Source organism: Cupressus sempervirens, chromosome 5, assembly GCF_028749045.1.
Source record: "Cupressus sempervirens isolate cs-2001-9-10 chromosome 5, ASM2874904v1, whole genome shotgun sequence".
Lineage (NCBI taxonomy): Eukaryota > Viridiplantae > Streptophyta > Pinopsida > Cupressales > Cupressaceae > Cupressus > Cupressus sempervirens.
In genome coordinates, this window is record NC_143122.1 from 429,356,017 (window position 1) to 429,380,756 (window position 24,740).

General features: G+C 37.1%; 1 protein-coding gene across 8 annotated transcripts in view; it reads left to right on the forward strand.

Moving 5' to 3' along the window:
- IYO (RPAP1-like, carboxy-terminal protein) overlaps positions 1 to 24,740 on the forward strand; it is a 216,032-nt gene that overhangs the window by 31,078 nt on the left and 160,214 nt on the right. For all 8 annotated transcript variants that reach the window (XR_016364726.1, XR_016364727.1, XM_089831044.1 and 5 more), the window contains exon 2: positions 23,351 to 24,392. Coding sequence is in view for 6 of the 8 variants with exons in the window: in XM_089831044.1 (XP_089687170.1) it covers positions 23,351 to 24,392 (1,042 nt within the window). In the remaining 2 variants the exon portion in view is untranslated. The remainder of the gene's footprint in view (positions 1 to 23,350; positions 24,393 to 24,740) is intronic.

The following is a 24,740-nucleotide window of genomic DNA, read 5'->3' on the forward strand; positions in this document are numbered from 1 at the left end:
CCAAGTGCCATAATTTTGACCATTGAATTTTGAGTTGTGCTAGAGCAAAATGTTTGTCAGAGATTGCATGACACGTTTTTCAATAAAAAATGTGAAAATCAAAATACACATTATTTGAGGCAAGAAAAGAAAAGACTCAGAAAATTTGGAGAGTGACCTAGAAGAGAGCTTGGAAAATTGAGAAGGAAAATGTTGTCGTTTTCTAGATCCACCGGCTCGAAAATCGAGACACAAAAATTGAGGCACTCAGAAAAATATGACAACCTAGTTGAGCTCTTGAAAAACCCACCAAGAATTTAAAATCAAAATATTTTTTCGAGCTCAAAATTTAGGGTTTCGCAGAAAACCCTACCCGGCTGCAATATAAGCTCCAAAAATGGCAATTTTTGAGCAAAAAGATTACAGAAATTGGGTTGAAAAAAGGCAATTTGAATAGTCAACCAATGCTAGAAGAAAGTCAGCTTAGTACGAAGGAGGAAGAACGCTGATAAGCTTATAAACCCGACGCCCAGAGGTCACACGAATACAAGAAAAGAAAGGCACAATTTTTCTAGTTTTGGGTATGAAAAACGAGCAGTTATCAGGCGCTCAAAACGACATCAAAATCCAAAAATATTGTGAGCTCCTTAAAGTTTTTAATCCCGATTTTTAGGTTGCGATTTGCAAACGACCAACAAAAATCACATTCTGCTTTGCAACAATTTCTAGTCGCGATTTGTAGACGACCAAAGGAAATCACGATTTGCTTTGCAAAAATATCCAACTGTGATTTGCAAATACGAGTTGCAGAAAAAACGACCTCCGAAGTTGTGATTTTTAGATTCTCAAGCCTTAGCCAAGAACTAGGTGAGATTAGAGGAGTTTCTCAAAAGTCGAGAAACCCTATACTGCCATCAGAAATAATTTTGAAAATTTGAGAGCAGATAATTTTGAGAGAAATTATGAAATTTTTGAAAAAATTTGAAGCATTGGCTCTGATACCATATTACAAAGTAATTGGTAAAATACTTGCTTATTATTAACAGAGACCGAGAGGTCATTATATACAAAAAATGGATTGATGTTTCCTTGGGAAATGATCGTAAAGAATAGAAACATTCTATTCTAGCTGAAAGAAAGCTAAAAAAGCTACAACTAACTAAAGCAAACTAAATATATACAATAGATTACCATTAACTAATAATAGATGATTATTTATTATCGTAAGATAAATTGGATACCAGGAAGAGGCATTTGCATTGGCGGATCATCATAAGTTTTTGGTGAAGTGGTAAGGTCTTCTAGGTGAGGATGCCACTTGGGAGCTTGAGGATATGCTTCAACACCTTAGACTACAATTGCTTGGTGACAAGCAATCTTGGGGAGGGAGGACTATAATATCGCTAGTTTGGCAGGTTCTTATAGCTGGGTGAGGTCAATTCATTATTGCGACCCTTGTGAGTTGATAATTAGGGCTCTGTTGAGTGACTTACTATTTATAGTAATCCAATTCTGGCACTGTTACTATTCTTAGCACAACAATCAAGGCACTTGGTGATTGGCATTTTCAATGTCTGATTAGGTCATTTAAGGGAGCTTTGTATTGTAAGTTATTTATTAAGTTGATCTTAATGAATGACTTTATCATTATGATGTTATAATTTGAAAGTGTGTAAGTGAAGCATCTTTAATAAAAAGTGTTAAAGTTTCCTTTTTGGGACATTAGAAATCTTAAAGTTCAGTTCATAAAATGTTAATTTTGGCTTAAGGGAGCTTAATGCAAATTTATAAAATGGGTCAAATTAATATTATAAAGTGGGTTAAAGGTGACGAAGAAGAAAAAGACGAAGGACAAGAGAAGGAAATTGAAGGGTTACTGTGTTGAGCATAAAACAAAAGAATTTCATTCATTTGGATATGCTTGGATTTGAGAATTGATTTTTTGGTTTCTCTTTGGAGAACTTTGGGAAGTTGGTAGCTTTCTCTTATTGAGGATCATGAGGACGAAAACCTTCAGGTTCTTCTTGGGTGGATTGGACGTAACTTCGATTCATCTTTGTGGTGGATTCATATCAAAATTCTCACTCGAGATTACAGGTGCATTTTATTGTTATTTCCAATTTGACTGTATTTTCTATATTTAAGATTGGACTTGATAACTAGTTATTGTATTGCTGATGTATAATGCAATAACACATTTTGAGGTATTTTAATGAGAATTTAGTATTTATATTGTTGGTTACATTGCACCATTTATCTGTTTATGTTTTGAAAATTATTTGAGGTAAATTTGGAGATAATATCCTAGTGGGATATTACGGTGGTATCAAAGCAATGTATTTCGCCAGCTTGTGTGGTTATTGGAAATTGATAGGAAATCCTTGTCAGAATTTTTCCGAGGCAAATTTTGCAGACACTCATTGACAAAAAGTTTATCAGATATTGAAGTACGAGTGTTATTGACCCCTGGAAATAATGGAACAAAAGCATTATTATTTGTAAAGGCAGAATTTTTTTTTATAAATATTTTTCTTAAGGGGGTCCTGATTTATATGAAAGGAAATTTAGTTGCAAGGGATTGCAAACAATATACATATGACGCCTTATTTCCAAGCTCAGGCATTTGTTCGATGACATTAAAAAATTGAATGCTCTAGTCTGAGTCTTAGAATGACACAAAGAAAATATTCTTGGGAATGAGTTGTTGTCGGGTTTGGATAGTCAACGGATATTTGTAACATCTTTGGCATGGTTTTCTTGGTTAAGTGCAACATCATATGGTGAACGCGCATTGCGGAGAAAGCTTTGTGCAAACTCGTGACAACTGAAGATACTAGGAAAGACTAATTTTTCCGTGTATCATGTAAGAGCGATGTAGAAAGTGAAACGCAAGTGATTGGGGCCCAATGTTGAAGTTAATTGTATTCTTAATAAGACAAAACAATCCATAAATCAGAGGTTGTAGGTCATAGAATTTCCTTCAAAAACCAATGTGGTAATTTGTGGAGATCTTTGTTAATGGGGAGGCGTTTGTAATGTATATGCCCTCTTGATTGTAACTAAGTCTCATATGGTTGTCACAAGATTGAAACAAGGAGTTATTTGCAGACAACTTGCCTGGTAAGTGGAAACTTAGAGCAACGTGGGTCAGTTGAAGGCAACATTCGACAAAGATCCTCATACCTATCAGGGTCCATTAATAGCATGTGCATATCTGTTTTTTGTTGTGATGAAGAGTTTTTGCAAATTACAAATTGCCAAGAAAGAATAATTGCATCGGAGTAATAGAATATGCCGCTGGTAATCAGAAATTTAGGATTGGAGCAAATTTTAATTAATACTGGATGTTACAGGTAGTCTTTAAACCATCGTCTTAATACTCTATTAATATTAGAAGGTTCCTTACCGTTAAATGTGAGCCATTACCTTTAGTCGGGTGTGATATCATTATGCACATATGTTAGACATGAAGTGTTAAGAGACACAAACACATACAATTTGCTATTGTTCATAACGGTGATTAAAGACAAATATTAAATGGAAGAAAAACTATAGTCAGGTGAAAGAAATAATTGTTTCTTATATTCCAATAGATTGGCCATTCACGGGAGGAATATTACTCTTGACAATGGTTATTCTAGAATGGGGAGAATTGTTGACATAGAAAATAGGAAGATGAGGGTACTGAAGAAGGGAGAAGATTGATAATCAATTTTTTGGGAGTTCTAATAAAACGACGTGTCGTATTGATTGGAAAAATAAGGCAAGTAAAAAGATTGGAGTTGTAGAACTACATTTCGTATTAGTTGCAGTTTTGGGTATTGTTGGCTATGTGCATTTCAATATACTGGGTTTGCGTTAGTGGGTTGGAAAATCATTTCATTAAGTCATATTACAAGACTGTTGGCCTTCTACCTCTTTCCTTGGTCAATGACTTAGATTGGGTTGTGGACCGTATGCCGATAATAGAGGATGAGCGTGCGGGGTTGTTTGAAGCTATTTGCTATTCTTGTGTATTGTTTTGGGTGAAGTGTTCACAACATGGGCTTATAAATACCTTTCGTCTAGTGACAGGCTGCCATCGGTTCTGGAACTTGTATTGTTTAGAGGAGTTGGGATTGATTCAATAATTTATTGAAAGAATTCTTTAACCAAGTTCTTCAAGATAGTGTTGAATGCATGCAGAAGACTACGAAGGAAATGGAAGGACGTGAAATGATGGAATTGGCTTGAAGCGGTTGTGAATTTGGAATTGAGCGAGTTCGAAGAAAATAAAATAACTATTGCAGATGAACAAGTTTTCTTAACAAATTCACTAAATTAAAGCGGTAACAGGGAACGGAAGTTTATCGGGAATGACAAAGGGGCATTGTTTGATTGTGGAGGATTAATATTGCTCCAGGATTATGAGAATGTGTTTGTAGGTGCTTGAAGAATTTGTAGCAGAGCTCAGAGATATATTTAAAGGTGTAAATACCCTCTCCGTGACAATACTTAAATTCCATCATTTTCCCTTGGCACGAAAGACCACTTCTCTTTGTATGGGGAAGCATAAGATTCTTGTGCCCAGTCTTCATTGAGTAGATGAGGACATCACCTGCTGCAAGTACTAGATACCAAGGATGCTTGTTGCATAAACAATCAATATAGAACCGAGGCACATCATTTAGTTGCTGTAGGATCATTTGTGGATCAGAACCCGTTATTTATTAAAATGGAGATTTACAGAGATGACCCTGCTAACAATTATCATAGGGGAAATAAGAGTCTTCTAGTGCCATTCTTTTTGCAAAAATAACTTTTGAAACTTCATTTGGGATGCAAAAGAATTCTTCAGCTCAGGAAGTGCAGATCAGCATTGAAGTAGTTGAGGATTCGTTAGTCCAGCTTCAACATAATGAGGACCATGAGAGGGAACCCACTATGGATGATGGTAAGGATTGTTCTAGCATCTTATTTGGTGAATTGGAAGTGGTAATTAACAAACATTTTCACGAGAATGCCCATCTACATGATGTGTCTAAAAATGGAAATTTACCCCTCCATGAGGATTGACTATTTGTAAACAATGGTTTAATAGTTGATGAGACAATACAAATGAAGATAGAGGGAAATTCTGAAAATGGTGTAGCTGAAAATGAATCTAGTATTTAAAATCTTGAACATGATGATGTTACTATAGGGGCTGATTTGTAGGAACAATCAGAAATTTCATTTCAGGTTGATGATTTTGGACCATATAATTTGGAGGATAAGCTGAAAGTGTCAAATGATATGATTATTGCGGCCTTAGTGCATTTTGATAACACCCATACAAACATTGAGGAGATCATGTGGGAAGTTAAAAGAATTGAAAGGGAGAAAGGAATAATGAAGGGAACCAATAGTGCAGGTCTTCACGCTTTAAGAGGGCAGTGGAAAAAATGAAATCAGATTACTTAAAGTTGGTCAAAGATAGAGATATGGCTATCAAACATGCTGAGGATAAAGGGAGGGAGATAGATGAGTTATGTCAACAAGTATGACACAATACTCATTACACTAGGCTGGAAATCACATGTCCATAATAGTCACTCGCATAGATGATAGGCATGATCATAGAACCAAGGATATCCTACACATTGCAGAAGGGATCAATATCCTTGGTGAGAATGAAGATGAACCTGGTTTCCCCACTTCACCGTATCTAGACGAGGCTCATTATGATGAAGAAAGCTTCAAAGACCAGTAAATGAGTTCTGATTTTCATAACAACAGTTATGTGATCTCACCTTATCATGAGGTAGAAGATGAACCAAGTAATATTACTTTGAAAGCTATGTGTGATGACGATCATTTCATTAATGGAGATGGTTTGGTTGATGACATCTGTGGTGAACTTGAAATGGAGTTGTCTGCAATACATACCAAAGGCTTCTATAGTCCAACCAGAGTTTTGACACCGAGTTGGACTGATATGGGAGTCGCTAATCTTTTGGTTGGTGATTTTTTCTTCATCCATGCTACAGTTAATAGTGGCTGCCCTGCTTGGTTTGCTGTTATATTTTCAGATTTGGTTCAACCTTTGGAAGGTAGTGAATTGTAGATTGATTTCCTCTTAAGGCACATACCTCATGAGATGATTTCCCTTCCGATACAAAGGCAAAATGACAACATGGGTACTTCGATTCTTGACGCATATTATAGCAACAACGTGTGGGGGTTTTATGAGTTGGATTTCCTATTTCTTGGAGATGTTTTTGGTTTTGGTGGGATGATCTGTTTGCTCAGTTGGTTGATTTAGGATGATGACAAGTTGATAGACACCCATTTCTACTCCCAGGATTGAGTTGAGAAGCTGGTTTGGGATCCAGGGGTGAACATGATGTGTGTTTTACATTTTTTGGATTATGTCGTGATGCTATATAGTTGGAGATTTATGATCAGAGTTGTGCAACCTACATTAGAGATTCAAATATTGACTTGGGATCCAGGAATTTCATGGGTTAAAGAGTTGCAGTTGGACACATTTCATCGTGTTACAGGATATGATTTCAGGATGGACTACAGAGTTACATGCAGATTTATATGGGATCCTCGTACCTATTGCTTGAGGACAAGCAATCTTGAGGAGAGAGGACTTGTAATGGCCCCCTTTTTGGGACATTAGAAATCCTAAAGTCCAGTTCATAAAATATTAATTCTAGCTTAAGGGAGCTTAATGTAAATTTATAAAACGGGTGAAATTAATATTTTAAAGTGAGTTAAAGGTGATAGAAGAAAAAGATGAAGGACATGAGCAAGAAACCAAAGGGTCATCGTGTTGAGCATAAAAGAGGAAAGCTTCATTCATTTGGATATGCATGGATTTGAGAATTGATTTTTGGGTTTCTCTTTGGAGAACTTTGGGAAGCTGCTAGCTTTCTCTTATTGAGGATCCTGAGGATGGAAACCTTTGGGCTCTTCTTGGGTGGATTGGATGTAGCCCCTATTCATCTTTGTGGTGAATACATATCACAATTCACACTTGGGATTATAGGTGTATTTTATTGTTATTTCCAATCTGTCTGCATTTTCTATGTTTAAGATTGGACTTGATATCTAGTTATTGTATTGCTGATGTATAATGCAATAACATATCTTGAGGAATTTTAATGAGAATTTTAATTTTTTTGGGAATTTATCGTGGATGATCATTAGCCTTAATGAAGATGACTTGGTAAGCCCCTTTGTCTTTTGCTATTGGGGATAGTCTCTCTGCCGCATTACCTTCAGTAAGAGTGCGCCAATTATTTTATGTGCTGTTTTATTGTTGTTTTGTGACACGTATGTTTCCTAGGCTTTGTCAATTCCACTCCAGACTTTCCCATTTTTTGAACTCTTATTGGCATCACGTGTATTAGTTTTATTATTATTAATTTTTTGCTGCATCGGGTGTGGTATGCGATCTTTGGAAGTCTGTTGATATTCTGGTAATCCCTTCAATTTGGAAGAGTTTTCCCAATGCAAATTCCTCATTGTATCGACGTGGCTACTTGGCAGAGTTGCAACATTTTTTATAATTTTTGGTGGTCTCGTATTTGTCGAGCTCACTTTTGTTTTGTTTTGTTTCATTGTTATTGTCGCTTCATTATTGGTATGTTTGTAAAGAACATCGTCATTGCGTGATATTGCATTCAAGTCCTTCATTGCCATAGGAAGGTTGTTTCAAAAATTCAATTCCAAGAGGGTGAGTCGTTTTTCAAGGGATAAGCTTTTTCCGAGTGATAACTCTCTGACAATTCGATCAAATTGGGTTATTGCTACGGCTAATTTAGTTTACAACAGTCGGAATTTGCTTATAGCTAAGTTCGTTATGCTTCCCATGGAGAGCTTTAGGATTACGATATACCCTCTGGTTTATGCCGTCAAGTTTGTGACATCTTGGATTATTAAGGACCTAAAGAAGCTTTTTGGGAATTGGAAGGGCGATGATGGAAGCTCTATGTGTCTTTTTGAATGCAGAGAAAATGGTTGGAGTTTAGGATGTGGTTTCTCACTTTGTATCATTTTTGAATTCGTTGGATCTAGTACCATTTTTGAGGTGGGGATTAATTTGCTTTCGTTGACAAATGCACTTAGAGGGAAGCCATAGTGGGCCTTTGTATCAACTACAACAATCCTTACACTTTGGGATCAGATGTAATTTGTTCTGCAGCGCAAGAGGGCATTGTATGGGTCGTGGCTACCAATCTACAGTGGCTAGACATTCATATGCAGAATATTTGCGAAGGGCAGAAATTGCATATTGGAACTGATATATGCTAGTGAGGCATTCTCTTGAAGTTGATTGGTTGCTTCATCTTCAAGCGTTTACGCTATTGTTTCCTCGATTCTGTTTTGTAGCACTTGGGTAGAGAATAGAATCCGTTACTGGTTTAGAGGATTATAAATTTTTATTCTACTTAAAGACATTGGGATCACATAGATTGATACATTGTTTGACAGAAGACTTCTACTAGCATCTGCACCTGCTAAGGAGGATTGATATATGTTTCAAATATAAAGTAGCTGCATGATTCTACATATTTCTGCTATTTGATCACCATAACTTAGAGATAAGTTTTTATAGTATTGGATATTGATCTTTATCTCTCTTGGTTGCAGGAAAAAGATGCAACAAATAATGAGATGGGGATGTTGCTTTGATGTTACATATCCAGAGAGATGCTCAGCTTAAGAGGAAGGTTGCATCCTCTTGCTTATTGTTTTGATCATAATAATTCTTGATTAAGAGGGAGTATTTATGGAATACTTCCTAATTTTATACATGCTTTGTATTGTAGAATTTGGAACTCTTGTTAGAAGAGAGTTTCAACTATGATTTATTTTCTTGTTGATTATATCTATGATAAATTATTAAAATTATAAGCTTAACTTGACAACTCTTTCACTTATGAAAGACTCATAGTGAACATTATGTAGAGAGTTGATGATGTCATCACAGTGAGAGATTCTGTGATGGGAGTTGGAAGTCATGTTGAGAGAATCCATGATTGTATTATGTTGAGAGAATCCATGATAAATGCTAGTTGTAAACCTTACTAACTTGTTATGTTGAGAGATTCCATGACAACATCACGTTGAGTGAGTTCGTGATGAAAGCTGAATGTGATTTTTGCAGGTTTGTCACGTTGAGAGATTTCATGACAGCATCACATTGAGCGAGTCTGTGATGAAAGTTGATTGTGATTTTGTAATTTTTTTATGTTGAGTGATTCCATACTCATTAGTTATGAATAAATATTTCCATCATGTCGAGTGATTCCATGATTCTGAGTAATTGTTACAGGTCTATCATGTTGAGTGATTTAATGATTATTAACAATGAGTAGATTGTTCTCTTAGTGTCATGTTAAGAGATTCCGTGACAACATCACATTGAGAGAGTTTGTGATGAGAGCTGGTTGTGTTTCTTGTAGATGCAACTTTGCAGTCACTCATGTGAAACCGAGCAAGTAGATCAAGAGCATACCTAGGTTGTAATAATGTAATCCTTGATGAAGACTGATGTATCTTGATACCAAGGAAATAATGTAGTAGACCCAAGTCTGTCATCGAAAACCTGTCCTGCAAAGTAGCTTTGACACTATCAATAATGGATGCTGTGCTCCCTATAATGATCAAGTCATCAACATAAAGCACAAGAAACAAATGTGAATCATACCTTTGAAGAATGTAGACATTCAGATCAAAATGACATCTGGTGAACCCTGTTGAGAGAAGAAAAGAATCCATCTTGGCATACCAAGCTCTTGGAGCTTGTTTAAGTCCATAGATAGACTTCTTCAATTTGCAAACCAAGGTAGCATCCTGTATGAATCCCTGTGGCTGCTCCATATATATCTCCTCATGAAGATCCCCATTAGAAATGCGCTTTTCACATCCATTTGATGAACAACCCATCGCTGAGCTGCTGCTATAGCTAGTGTCAAACGAATGGAATTCATCTTTGCAACTGGTGCAAAGGTCTCAGTGTAATCAATACCAGGTACCTTAGAAAAACCTTTTGCAACAAGTCGAGCCTTATGTTTATCAACACTTACATCCGCTGCGAATTTGGTTCGATGGATCCACTTACAACGAACCAATTTTCTTCCCTTAGGAAGAGAGATTGAGTCCCATGTATCCTTTCTCATAAGAGAATTATATTCTTCCTCCATTGCTCTATCCCATTCTGGAATACTTGATGCTTCTTTGGATGGTTGTGGATCTAAAGCAACTGCAATATAAGCATGTGGGAGTGAGTTGTGCTGTGATCTTGTCCTCCTAGTATCGAAAGGATTCCCTGCCAATGGTCCTGTCGCATCCAATGTCTGCTTAGTCCATCTAGGTATATTAGAAGAAGATGTAGTAGGAGTATCCTCAACCTCTGCTGGCTGATGCCTCTGTTTGGGTCAAGGACGAACATCTTCCAAGTCACTGTTATCACTATCACTCTCTTCAATGAAGGAGGAAGGAGTAGTAGAAGAAGTAAAGCTTGGACAACTTTCTTCAAAGTGTACACTCTCTCATAAAATATGTCATGTGTCTCTGGATCCATCAACTTGTAGGCTTTATGTGAGTCTGCATATCTAACAAAGATGCAAGGTTTGCTTTGAGCTTCCAATGCCTTGCGTTTCTGTGGAGGGATTTCTGTCCATGCTGGACAACTAAAGACACTAAAGTGCTTAATCGTAGGTTTCTTGCTAGTCCATTCTTCAAAAGGAGTTATACCATCCAAAGCTTTGTGAGGAGTCCTATTCTGAATGTAGTTAGCACAATTCATTGCTTCAGCCCAAAAGACTTTATCAAGAGACTTGTTTACCAACATGCAAGTGGTCATCTCTTTGAGAGTTCTATTTTTCCTTTCGGCAACACCATTCTGTTGTGGCGTATAGGGTATTGAATGCTGAAGGTCAATTCCCTCTTGAGTGCAAAAATCTATTAATCTTGAGTTCACATACTCTCCCCCATTATTTGTTCGAAAAACTTTAATGGCTTTCTCCGACTGCTTTTCCACTTGAGCTTTGAAGTTAAGAAAATTTTCAAACACTTCACTCTTATGAGCCATGAAGAAAACCCAAGTAAAGCGAGAGTAGTCATCTATGAGGGTGAGTGCATAGCGAGACTTGCCAAACAATGGCACTGGAAATGGTTCTGCCACATCACTATGAACTAATTCAAGAACACATTGTGCTCTCCAAGTCTTCTCCTTTTCATACATTTTTTCAGGATGTTTTCCAAGTGAGCAACCTGAACAAACACCTTCAGAAAACTGGACTTGAGGTAGACCATTAACCATTTTCTTGCTGCTAAGCTGCTGAAGATATCTGTAGTTGAGATGTCCAAATCTCTCATGCCATAGTTTGCTTTCTGCATTTGAATGTAATAACAAGGCTTGTGCATTTGATTTTGGCACAAAGGAGGAGAAAGTGTAAAGCCTTGAACCATGATTGGTTTCACCTATTGCGATCATAGAGTCATCCTTGATGCTTTTCACTACCACTGAATCTGGAAGAAATTCAACCTTATTTCCACCTCCATAGTGAGTCATTTGGTAGACTGAAAGAAGGTTGGAGGTAAGATTAGGAACATATAGAACATCCTTGAACGCTCCATTGTTCATCTCAACTTCACCTTTACCTTCAACTTCCACCTTAGTATCATCACCTACAAAGATGTGTGGTACCTTTGAATGTGTCATGGAAGAAAAATCTCTCTTTGACGCACCCATATGATGTATGACATTTGAATCAATGATCCATTTTCCCTGACTAACAGTGTTTGTGGGTAAAGCATGCCCTTTGCCCTTAGAATCTGAAGATGAAGATCCTTTCTCTTTATAAGCATTAGGCAGTGGAACATTGTGTTTCTTCATGATGTTCTTAACTCATCAATCTGTTTGTGATAACACTGATGTTCATCATGACCCGTCTTCTTACAATAGGCACACTTTTTCTTCTCTTGATTAGTGTCACCCTTTTTGTTGGTATTTGAGGAAGACTTGCCTTGTTGATTGGATGTTGGTGTTGACTTTTCTGTATTCTCTTGTTTGTTATTCTTCCACTTCTTTTAGCCCTTTCCTTTGTTTGAACTTTGACTAGTTGAATTTTGAGAACCCTCATTATTAGCCACCAATGCCTTTGACTTTGAAGACTTTAGAATTCCCATTGTTGTCAACTTAGTTTGTTCATCCTCTAACAACTGAGCATAATCATCAAAAGTGATTTTCTTATAGGAAGCTCCTAAGGTAGTCTTTGTGGTGTTGAAAGAAGAGACAAATGTGGAGTACTCGGATGACAAATTATTTTGAATGAGATAGATCAACCTGTCATCTTTAATAGGACTACCACAATCATCAAGCTTTGTTCTTAATTCATTCACCTTAATGATAAAATCTTGTATTGAATCAAAGGTCTTAGGATCTAGGGAGACAAGTTCATCTTCAATTTTGTAAACATCCTCCTTAGTCACTTTACCATATAGGTTTTTGAGGGTATCCCAAGCTTCCTTGGGTGTATCATACTTCATGATTTGATAGAGGGTCTTGTCTTCAACCTCAAACCTAATATCACTTAGGGCTTTCCTATCTGCCTTTACCCAAGCTTCGATATCACTTTGAGATACTTCATCACCTGTTGGTTTTGGAAGGGAACCATCTACATATTGAGAAACTTCATCATGCATCAATTGACACCATGTTTTAATAGACCATGTGGCATAGTTATGTGGTGTTAATTTTGGAATCTTAAGATTTCCCATGATGCAAGAAATGAAAGATAACAATAGGAAAAGAGGAACACAACACCAAGAGACACCCCCCCTCTATTCCCTCAATCGAGAACCACCCCCCACCTCCCCCCCCCGCCCCCCCAAATGAAAGATTTTGACACTTTATACTCATTGCAATTACAATAGCCACTTGCCAATTTTGGCCTTAGCGGTCTTCTGATTTGCTGTTTACAACCTCTTTTTGGAGTTCAAATCTGGAACTTTACAATGCATCTCAGATATACAACAATTCTGAAGTTTTATCAAAGCATTACAATGCAAAAAAGGACCGAATTCTGAAAGTGGTATTTTTGTTCACACAAGCCTATAATTTGATTGCAGATTTGGAAAGTAAACGAAAAATTATTCACTTCCAAAAAAAAGGGAACTTGATTTGGAGTCCAGATGAGCCCATATGGAGCAATCGAAGTTGCAAAATGCAGGATTGGATAGATACAGTCACCAAAAACTGCAATTTCTGACAAATTTGTGCACCAAAACTAGAAAATAATAGCACTACTGAAAAATTCAGGAAATTCTATCAAAAAAAAAAAATTGCACCTGATTTGGAGTCCGGATGATTGAGATATGGCCTCCCTAAGTTAGAATGTCAAATCAAAACTGAATCTAGAGAGGGGTCTGATCAGCAAAACACCGATTTAAATTTGACGTCCAAACGACCGTCATGACAGTGCAATTTGGTCTGCTGATGATGGTCAAACGATCCTCAAATTTAATGTAGGGATTTGATGATGTCAACAAAAAAACCTCCTTGCTGATGGGGCAGATGACTGTTTGTACGGACCATACAGACTGTGACTTTCCCTATACGGACATAGCTAAGTTAGCGTTCGTGTGTCCTCGCTGGCGGGTGACTGGGCCCTGCGTCCGTGGTTGCCAGAAGCTGACGTGTACAGTGATTTATGTGTTTGTTGACGGGGTTACATGTCGCGGGGTCTGCTAGCGGGTTGTCTATTGGCGGTTGAGGTGGAGTCCTGTGTGGCTTGCTTGCCGGAGGGAGGAAGGTTGCATCGGCGGGATGTGTTCACGGTTGCAAGAAAGAATTTCTCCGTGCCGGGAGTTCGGCAAGAGGAGTTAGGATGTCGGGGAGGTGTGAAACTGGCCAGCGGTGGCTGGAACTAAATGATGCTGGCTGGAGATTTGAAGACCGACGAGGATGCAGTGATCAACGGGATGCTGTATGTGCAGGTGGTGGGATTAATAATCCCACATTTGCTGTGGGAAAACAACAGCGAGTGTATTTTATGCACAAGCCGCAGGGCTTAAAGCAAAGAGTTGCCGAGTTGGGTGAAGCTCTAGCCACAGCTTTAATGTGATTGGAATTTGTGATGTGCCTGCCGAAAATTAGAAGCCATCCGATTGCGGTGGCCGCACTGTGTTCGCCTGAAATTATAAGGAATATTTTGCCGAATATCCTGTGGGGGCCGAGATTTCACCACCTGGTTCTTGCAAAAAAATTTCTTTGCCTTGGCTTTAGATGCTCCCTATAGACGCAAATACTCTGGATCTGAATCTATGTGTCCTCAGAGAGGTGAAGCAAGAATGGTCTCCAATGGCTATGAAATGATGCCTCTATGGCTCTGATACCATGTAAGAATTTGCCTTAGGGCAAGATCACCCAAGACCAAGAAGCTCAACAACTAGCACAAAATAGACCAATAGAGTATGATTAGAATAACAATACGATATTCAATTGATATAATTGTACACTAGGACTGCATGAATATAACGGCCTCTAGAATGCTTCTAGAATGTCTAGGAGTTAACAATATGATAAGCTTCACAACTAAGCACATGTCCATCGAGTGGATTATCCTTCATTAAGCATAGAGTTAGTGTGATGATGAGAGGATAAGCCTACAAAGGTGTGTCATGTAAAATTATGTTTTAGACACCATGTGCTTAATTAAGAGTGCGAACAACTGTGTTGTCTACATGACAACTCAGTTGATTATGCAAACTCCAGTGTTGTAGACACCATGTGCTAAAAATAGAGTTTCTTACTCTTGTGTTGTCAACATGACAACTCATATGAGTACGCAAACTCCTAGGTGTCTAACCTCATAAATAATAAAATAATGCATTTATCCTAAGTAAACTTAAGTAAAGTGTAAATAATAATTATTTACACTAACAATTTTCATGTTGAGTGATTCCATGAATCTTATAGGATTTTAGACACCATGTGCTTAATTAAGAGTGTGAACAACTGTGTTGTCTACATGACAACTCAGTTGATTATGCAAATTATGTTTTAGACACCATGTGCTTACTTAAGAGTGTGAACAACTGCGTTGTCTACATGACAACTCAGTTGATTATGCAAACTCCAGTGTTGTAGACACCATGTGCTAAAAATAGAGTTTCTTACTCTTGTGTTGTCAACATGACAACTCATATGAGTACGCAAACTCCTAGGTGTCTAACCTCATAAATAATAAAATAATGCATTTATCCTAAGTAAACTTAAGTAAAGTGTAAATAATAATTATTTACACTAACAGTTTTCATGTTGAGTGATTCCATGAATCTTATAGGATTTGTGTGATTAGATTTTATCATTGACATTTAGGTTGTAGCTTTGTATGACTATTCAACTAATGATCACTCTTTCACTAAGAGAGAGTGTTGAAGATTATAGCTGTGATAGAGATCTTTATCATTGGGCGTTAATATTGTTTGATGACCTTCAAGTGAGGAGGATATTTATGATAAATTGTGATATTAAATATTAAGACACGTGTCATACAACATGTGTTGAGCCATGGAAATACGAAGAGTCGTATGTGAAAATAAAGAGTCATATTTTGGGAATTTGAAGAGACCTTTGGTTGTAATGTGAAGAGTCTTTGTATATGTTATATATATCGCAATAAGCAAAAGGCGTTGTACGCTTGAACGTTTTATGATCAATAAAATGATATTCTTGGTTGTGTGGTTGGGTTTTTCCCCTTATCTTGAAGAGTTTTCCTAGGATAATTCTGAGTGTCTCTTGCTTCTATTTTTCCTCTCCCTTATTGCTGTTTATTTTTATTTTTTGGGCTCAAAATTCAACACTGGCAATTGATAAAAGTGTGAAGTTTCATACCTACATCGTTAATTGTTTCCTAAGAAAGGTTTTTTGGACTTCCATTTGGTTTTTGGAGGATAGCTTTGCATAATTGGTATTGAAATTTTATTCTATTGCTTTCAAAAAATGATGTATGACCTTGCAAAGAGACTCTGCTATTTTATGTTTTTAGCAATGCTAGGGTGTCAAATCATTGTTTTGGCAGTGATTTACTTATCTTTGCCATTGTTGTTCTTTTCTTTAAATTGGTATTTGATCTGATTTTTTTTTGGGTGGTTGGTGTTAGAAATAGGGAATATTGAGAGTTGGGGGCTAATTAGTATTCCACAACTTTTTCCCCAAATATGGATATAAAAAATTAACCTTAAACTTGCGTGAATGATTAAACTAAAAAACAATATTAAGTAAACCACAAAGAAACTGATAACACCGCATTTTGTTAACTAGGGAAACCTTGGCCAGGGGAAAACCCCAGTGGGGATGGTACCCACAAAATGATTTGCTAATCAAAAGTACCTTGTGAAAGGTTTTGACCTTGTTAGGAGTCCACTACATACATGTAGTGTATCTCTCCTTGTTAGAGGCCTCAACCCTGTTAGGAGTTGTATGTCATGTCCCCATTTTTGGTGACAGTTCGATTTAATTAATTTAATTAATCTGGTTGTCCAAAATAATGAATATTTTATAAGGACGACTAATTAATTATTTTAATTAAATAAATAAGTGATATTAAGTTAATTATTTATAAAGTTATCAAATAAATAAATATTAAAAGATAACTTTATATTTAATTAATTTAATAAAGTGACTTGGATTATAAAATATTTAAGAGATAAAATCAAAAATGTTCTAGAAGTCTCTGGAGAAGATGGAGAGAAAAGAATAAATAGGCACCTCGGGGCTCCATTCGAATCAAGCAATTGTTTATCTCTCTTTGTTTTTCCAGATTGTGATTCAATCACAGGTGCATTGTAGAACCTAGGGTTTCTGCAATTGTCACAATTGGCCATTGAGAACGATAACTCTCAATTGGTTTGCAATTTTGAGGGTGTGAAATATCACTTGAATTATTGCAGATTGGAGGTGACATTCAGTCATTTCATCAGGGTGATTATTTGTGGCTTAAGGAAAATTTGCGGTTCTTGCATCACTATCCTTGAAGGATTCAATTCAGATAATCAGGTCAAGGGTAGAATCGAGGAGTTGGTATTGGGGATGAGTTCAGAAGGAGTTTGATTTCTGATTAAGAAGAGTAAGAGACTTCTCCTGCATTCTATATAGAAGCCAGCAGTGAGAATCGATCAAGGGTAGAAGAACGAATTCCAAAATTATCTTTCCGTCTAGCAGCGTTGCCGTGTACCATTGAGATCATTTCGGGAAGCATGGGAAATTAGATAAAAATTTGCAAGTCGGAGTCTGGGCCAGAGTTCATTTGTTTTGGATGGTCGGTGATCTCCATTTTGATTAATACCGTGAACTGTCATGTGACTAAGGCGATTTTGTCTTCAACATATCGCTTAATGTGCCATCAACGTGGGTAAAAGAAGACGAAGGTGATTGGGCGGAATGAAGATGAGGATTAACGCTTGTCAAACACGGGTCCAGTCTCAAATTGCAATCTCCAGAATTGGCATATTCGTAGCCGCAGGTATTCGGAATTGAAGACGGAAATCGAAGGAACAAATATAAATGATTTTCGACTATGAAAGAGAAACGCATTTTAACCGAAGGGGGTTAACGGACCAGACATTAACGGGCGTCAAGGTTTTCAGATCTCTTTGTTGACCTCCCTGCCGAGGACGGAGTTATCTCGACTTTCATCTGCTCCCGCGTTTCCAGACCAGACGACCAGCAACGAGCTTAAACCGGGCTTTCATTTCAGGTCTAGTTTAATTAAGATTGATCCACAACCACTTCCGCTGAAGTCAGGAAGAGGACGGACTCGGAAAATTGGATTCAACAGCAGAGACGATCACACGGGCCTGCGCGGCAGTTGGACAATCATTATTTATGCTCATGAACAGGGAAGATTACCAACTCTAAATTGCATCATTCAGTAGATTAAAAGGGGTACGAACTGTAGAGCTGCGGCATCAGTCCCTCTACCATTCGGAATTAGGCAGATTTGGTATAAAATCAACAACCTTCATAATGATTTACGGAGCCGGCAATCTTAGGTTTCATTTCTATACAGTCCAGGTTCATTGTTTGATTATTGGATTATGAAACATTGATTCTTTCCTGAACATCATTGGCATTATTATCTACTGCTTTGTTACATCTATACTAATTGGTGAATTATTTGAGATACTCCCCTTTGCATGTCAAATTTCATAGTACATTGTCTTTCATAACTACAAATTTGACATCAGTTCATCACTGGTTCTTAGCGACCTTGATTGCTAACTATTTGACGAAATGTTTAACTCTTGAAGTTTAAGTTTTGGTTGTTAAAAGAAGCAATAATCCAGTCGGGGTTATCTCATTGTATTACAAAAGGTTGAGCTCACTGCTCTTACAATAATATACAACTTTACAAGTAGTATAGAGAAATACCAAAATTGCAACTGTGCTGATATCCTAAATATCTAATCACTTCTTGCTGATGCTTACATCTAACCATGCATGTAAACCTCTGCTCTGTTCTGACCATCAAAATAGTATCTATCCAACTTCAATAAAGTGCATATAACATAATCTTATCGTAGCATTAGCATTAGAATGTTCGCTTAACCAAAAAGTTTTCCTTTATACACTTTTCTTTGTCGAGTCAGCCTTGCACTTTACCACATGCTACCAAAACCAATTATTAATTTCTGCTAGCTGAGGGTTGACATCCAGGATGTCGTCCCTACCTTGCTCAAATCAATTCCTTGACCAAAATGATCATTCTGTACCATATGCTCTATTTTTGTGATAGTAAAACTGTTAATAGCATTTCCTTCCAAAACATGTGCCAGAAATAGAATTAAGTTAGGCGGCATTAAACGCATCATCTAGACTCCAAAATTATAGTCCTATGCCCACTTCCAGTGAAGCTCACCAAAACAAACAATCTGCTTGTTCACTGTTTTCCTAAGCGACACTCAGACAATTTCTTTATACTCATGTTTCAAACTTTGTAGATGTCTTCCAATTTCCCAAATAAGTGGTTAGGAATACTTCCTTGGAGTTCTACTGCATTCTTCTTAAATTTCAACAAATATGTTATAATGGAATTCTCATGTAGTCTTTGTTGGTCTTCATTAAACCTCCAATAGAATATCTGTACTTGATCTAAATTGCCATCATGCTCAATTCTAGTGGTTACCCTATTCACATCTGGTTTCCACTTCTTCCTTTTTGCTTCGAGTCCATTTCTTGCTTGTTAGGTTCCTCTGCAACTTGTTCCTCAATCTCAGGTTCTACAACTTGTTGCTCTATTTCTTGTTTCTGCAACTTCATCTTCCTTTTCCTCGTTTTCTTTTTTCTTATCCATTCTGCCTTTCTTCTTAACAATAAGCTTAGGTTTCTTAAAAGTGGGGCGATGGGCTTTGGCCTTCTTCCTAGTAGTTTTCCTTGGTTCCTCGAGTCTTTTCTTTTGTCCTTACTACACGCCTTGTAGATCTTTTGGTTTCAGTTCTAGGTTTGTCCTCCTGCTTGACTGTAGGAGAAGATCTTGTAGATCTTCTAGGCGTGTAAATCTCTGGAATGACCTGTACTCTAGTGATCTCAATGTCATCATCAATCGTGATGTCTTCTGCTGCTGCTTGTTTGCTTGTTCCCTCTGTGGTTGGTTCCTTTGTCTGTTCACTGCTAGATGCTTCAAGCTTTGCCTTTGCATGAAGTTCACTTGACATCTTTTTAGCCTCTTTCCGTTCTTTGCTCATGCTTTGTTCTTTTGCTATGTTTTCCATCATCTTCTCTACTTTTCTTTTCCTTGTTCCACTATTCACTTGTTCTCTTACTGCACTTGATTTTTCCTCGCATGTACCCCATCTCTCAATAGTTGGGTCTCTCTCTGATTCTAGCAATACTTTTGCATATCCCTTAAGCATTCCTTGTATTACTTCATATTACATTGGATGAATAAAGATTTTCCTTGGTTCCACTGCCTCCATACATGTGTAATCTGGTTCTACCATAAAGCAAATAGTTTCTTCATACTTCTCAACAACTGATCTTGGTATCCTTATCCTCTATTTCATATCCATTTGGAATCCTTCCAGAATGCCAAAGATATTTTCTGTTATCATAGACTTGTTTTGCAAATTGTAGTAATCAATAATCAATTCCATTGTGTATTTGCCAGTTATCCATGATGAATGTGGCATATTAGGAAACTTGTGCAAAATGTGGAAGAATAGGTACATAATCAATGACCCAAATCTGAAGGGCTGATACTTGTCATGCTTAATCCTCGTAATGTTTTCCTTCTTGAGTTTGACAACTGTGTCTGATTCCTTGATTTGGTCAAGTAGTTCCTTCCTTTTGGTTCTTGAATTCTTAATTTGATCTTTCAGCTTTTGAATCAAATCTTGTGCATCTCTAAGTTTGATCTTCAACCTGTTTCTTTCATCATTTGCCTAATCTAATTCTTCAAGAGCTGCTCCAAGGTTCTTTTGCAAATGTTCTGTATCGACAGTGATCTCCCTAAGCTGTTAAGCTCCTTCCGAGTAACTGTGCTTTGATAGAAGGTGAAGAGAAAAGAAATGAATGTCCAGGTTAGCTGTGATGTTTAACTGAGCAGGAGAAGCCTTTCAGAGTGACTTGTATGGGCTTCTCAATTAAATCAGAAGACTTAAATAGGCCAAGACGATTTTATATTTTAAAGAAGCAAAGGAGTTAGTTAATGTGGCTGTGAAAGTAACAAAAAACAACATGGAGGTTCTTCAAAGTCTAGTAATGGAGCTCATGTGAAATTATTTGGAAGTTCAAAGAAATGATGAGATCTTTGGCATGTAGGGTGCAAAAGAAGAAGAAGATATCTGATGGGATTGGGAAAGTATGCTAGGTAAATATTCAGTACAAGAATAGTATCAAGAGAAGGATAGTAGTAACTAAGTAGAGGATGGCTGATGGGTTTATAAACCCAAAGGAAGGAATATATGACTAATATGCAAGTTGGAAAAAGGAAAGTTAAATTTGGTCACAAATAAGTAATTCTTGATATGGTGGAAAGGAACATTCAAGCCATTTGAACTATTCAAAAAAGTGGTTACTAGTTAGCTTATGTTTGGGAGCACTAAACTCACAAAAAATCTTGCTTGGTGTGTATGATGTTGGAGTGTTGAAGTCCACAAGTGACCAAAAATTAAGTGATAGGTTTTATTTAAAAACTTTCATTTTTCTAAGTCTGGTTACTTTTGCCTAGTTGACATTTCATCAAACATGCATGGTTAGAAGGTTGGTATAGATTTGGTACAGGATTACATGTTACTACAGATTGTGCACAGGTCACTATTGACTGGGGATGTAGCAGTTCTCTTAAGCTCCACACCTAGCTATAATTATGCTACAAGTTAGTTGCAAGTTGCTTATCTATAGGCTGCCACAAGTAAGTTAGTTGCAAGTTGCTTATCTATAGGCTGCCACAAGTAAAATATCCTGTGAAGGGTATTTTTGACTTTTCTTTTGGTCTTCCTGTGACCTTTTTTTTTTGTATAAGTACTATTGGTTTAATTTCTCCTCAGTAGTGGATAATCTGGTGAAGGCCTGTAATTTCCCTTTCTTATATTTTACTGTCTCAAAACTCCTTATGAAATCACAGATTGATTTCTGTGTCTCTTAATGAACAAGAACATATGTCTTCTCTCCATAATGTTTGGCACCATGGCTGAAAGAAATAATATTTGATTGAGATATTAAATGTTAAACAAAGGAGAGGAATGCTACTTAAATAAACAATTACAAGATCTTTCAATAACAATAATGATAGAGAAGTGAAGACAAAATAGAAAGTCACTAGACTAATTAAACAACTTGAAGAACAGAAATTTACTAAAACTAACTGATTGACTCAAAAAAAAGTTACATGACCAACATACTAAATATTACAATATTACTTTGATACCTCTACTTACTAACCTACAGAAGACATGAGATAATCTGCAAGTCATTTGGCCACAATTTCTTTTCTTCAGGACATTCTGTGGCATGAAACTGCATCTGAGACCCTCCATGGCTGGACTTCTCATCAGCCAACCGCTTTCTACAAAACTTCCTCATATGAACAAAAACAATAACAAGCTCAGTGCCTTCCCACTTGATGTTGGGTAACCAAGCTATCCCTCCCGTTATCCAGAGTCACAGAAATTGACATCAGCTTAAAAAAACTTCATTTTTTATTGATAAAAAAACGTCAAACTCTAAAACCATGATTTTGCTAAAAATTGTCAAAAGAAGCTGTTGCAAAATAAATCCACGATCTTGTGAAAAATCCTCAAACCCTTGTTGCAATTTTGAGTGACAAATTCTTTCCCAGACTGAAATCACAAATTCCAGCAGGCGGGCACTCTCAACTTAGGCTTGTAAAATCTGGAAGTGTGCCTAGATTCTTCACTTGTTTCCCAAATCTGCTCGAGAAGGCTTGATGTCAGACGCAAAAGGTTCACAAGGAGTCCACTTTTTTTGTTCTGCTTAAAAGATGCAGGTGCAAAGGGATCCCTGTTGTCCCCCATGTATTAACAAAAACACTTCCACTCATCATCCCCTATCCCTAGAATGATCCATACATCATTGATGGGTGTCTTGGTCCTAGGGATGTGTTCCCAAGGAACACTGAAAACTCATTTGCCTCTCTCTCTCTCTCACACACACACACACAACACACACTACTAGCAACACCTTAATATCTCTTCTCTTCCACCCACTACAATCAACTATTTCTCATACTTCATTACATTTTGGACTTTTCAATTTGTGCTATTATGAAAATTACTTCTCAGAGATTCATGCTAATAGTTTCAGTGTGCATGCTTATGCTTGCTTGTTTGTGTGTGGAAGAAAATCATAATACATGCTGGAGTTCGGGTTAATTGAGTTAGAGGTCTATGATTTTTTTTTCCTTGGCATCTTACTAGTTTATGCTTGAGGTTCATGACTGTAATGACATTGTGTTGAGTGTGTGTAATGTGTGCTTGGTGCTATGTTTATTGTGTTGTCCTTGATTTGTTTTTCTCACCTGTCCTTTCTTGCGTGCTCATATTCAATTGAGGTTCTCTGATAATATCTGTTAGATTTGGAATTTCTTGAGCTACTCATAGTAGCTTTAAATATTTAATTGTTTTGGTATTTAGATAGTCATCATTTGTCTGTATCTGAAATTAGGCAGTTTTGGTCCTGTACCCGTCTCTTCTCTTGTATGTATGTCAAAGCTTAAAAAGTATTTACTAGTTTGCAAACATTTTTACTGATAGCATGTACGTGTTTGACTTTGACCTGAGCTATGATAGTAATTCATTTCGGTTGTACAGAAATATCTATCTTCTGTTTAGGAGATTACTGACTATTTTAAGATAAATGCAACAGCACTGGGCACCTATTAATTCTGTACAAAAGGAGATGGTTGAGGACACTAAGGATGCAGAGGATACAGGTGTGGAATCTCTTGCTGCTCATGCACATCGCCTAGAGAGGAGAATGAAAAAAACTATTGATTTTAGTAATTGGAAAGAGAAGCTTACAATGGAAAAGTGTCCTAGTAAGAAATTGGCTGAAAGTAAGAAAATGGATAAACCTACCATGATAACCTCTATTGACGAAGGGAAAGAACAAGTACCTCAAGTGCAGAATGAAATCAAGGATGGGAAAGCTCTTGCTGTTCAACTGAGCCCAAAATCTTCAGTAGTGAAATTGACTGTTGATAGGGAAATGATGGGGGAGCTATCAGCAGGAGTTTCAGGGGAATCCGGTGAGTTGGTTCAAACCTCTAAAGAAGAAAATGCCATTGAATGTATGAGCTTTTCAGCTCCAACGCAGAGTGGTGATCCTATTGGTAGAAATATTGATAGTTTACAGACTAATGCAAGATTTGACACAACAAAAGAAACAATTAAAGTCCACTCTGAGAAGGCTTATGATTGCAGAAGTGAAAGGGAAGGCCTGATGCCTCAGGTTGATATTGAAAAAATAGATGCAGAGAATCGTGCAGCTTTACAAGCAATGTCAGCAAATGAGATTGAAGAAGCACAGAATGAATTACTTGGTAGGCTGCGCCCTGAAATAACAGCAATGCTCAGAAAGCGTGGTGCAGAAAGAATAAAAAAGGGCGTAAATGGAGCAAGTGGATTGAGTCAGGATAAGAAATCTAGTACAGAAGATGGGAAAACAGACTTGAATAACAATCAAAATGATAGTTCTATTTCAGAAAAATCATGCAAGGAAGAAGACTTCTCATCAAAAAGAAACAAATCAAATGAGTTTGGTAAGAGGCCCTCAGCTGATTCAGTGAATGACAAGTGGAAGGCTTGGAGTGATAGAGTTGAGTCCATCAGGACGGTAAGGTTCTCCTTGGATGGGAGCATTGTGGCAGAAGACACTGCAATAGAGAGCAAAATCTTTTCTCAAAATGGTATGCCATTCAAACTTCTTTATTATTGGTTGTTAAGTCCAAAAATGTTTTGGGTGCAAGCTGTTGGAATTGTTTACTGCCATTCATTTTCATTCGCTGGCGTAGTTTTAGATTGTTGAGTTTCGTGAAAAGCCTTTTTAGAAAAAAAAATAGAAAACTGCCAAGTTCTTTCATTTTCTTGTCTTTGTGATATGTATTTGTTGTTGATCCTATAATGGTACATGTTCTTTATAGTTAAATGTCCGAGATTGAGAATGCATACCTAGTACTTTAAAAACTATCCAGTTTATGCCATGTGACTGTTGATGGCATCATATTTTCAAATGAAATTCCTTGTACCTATGTTTA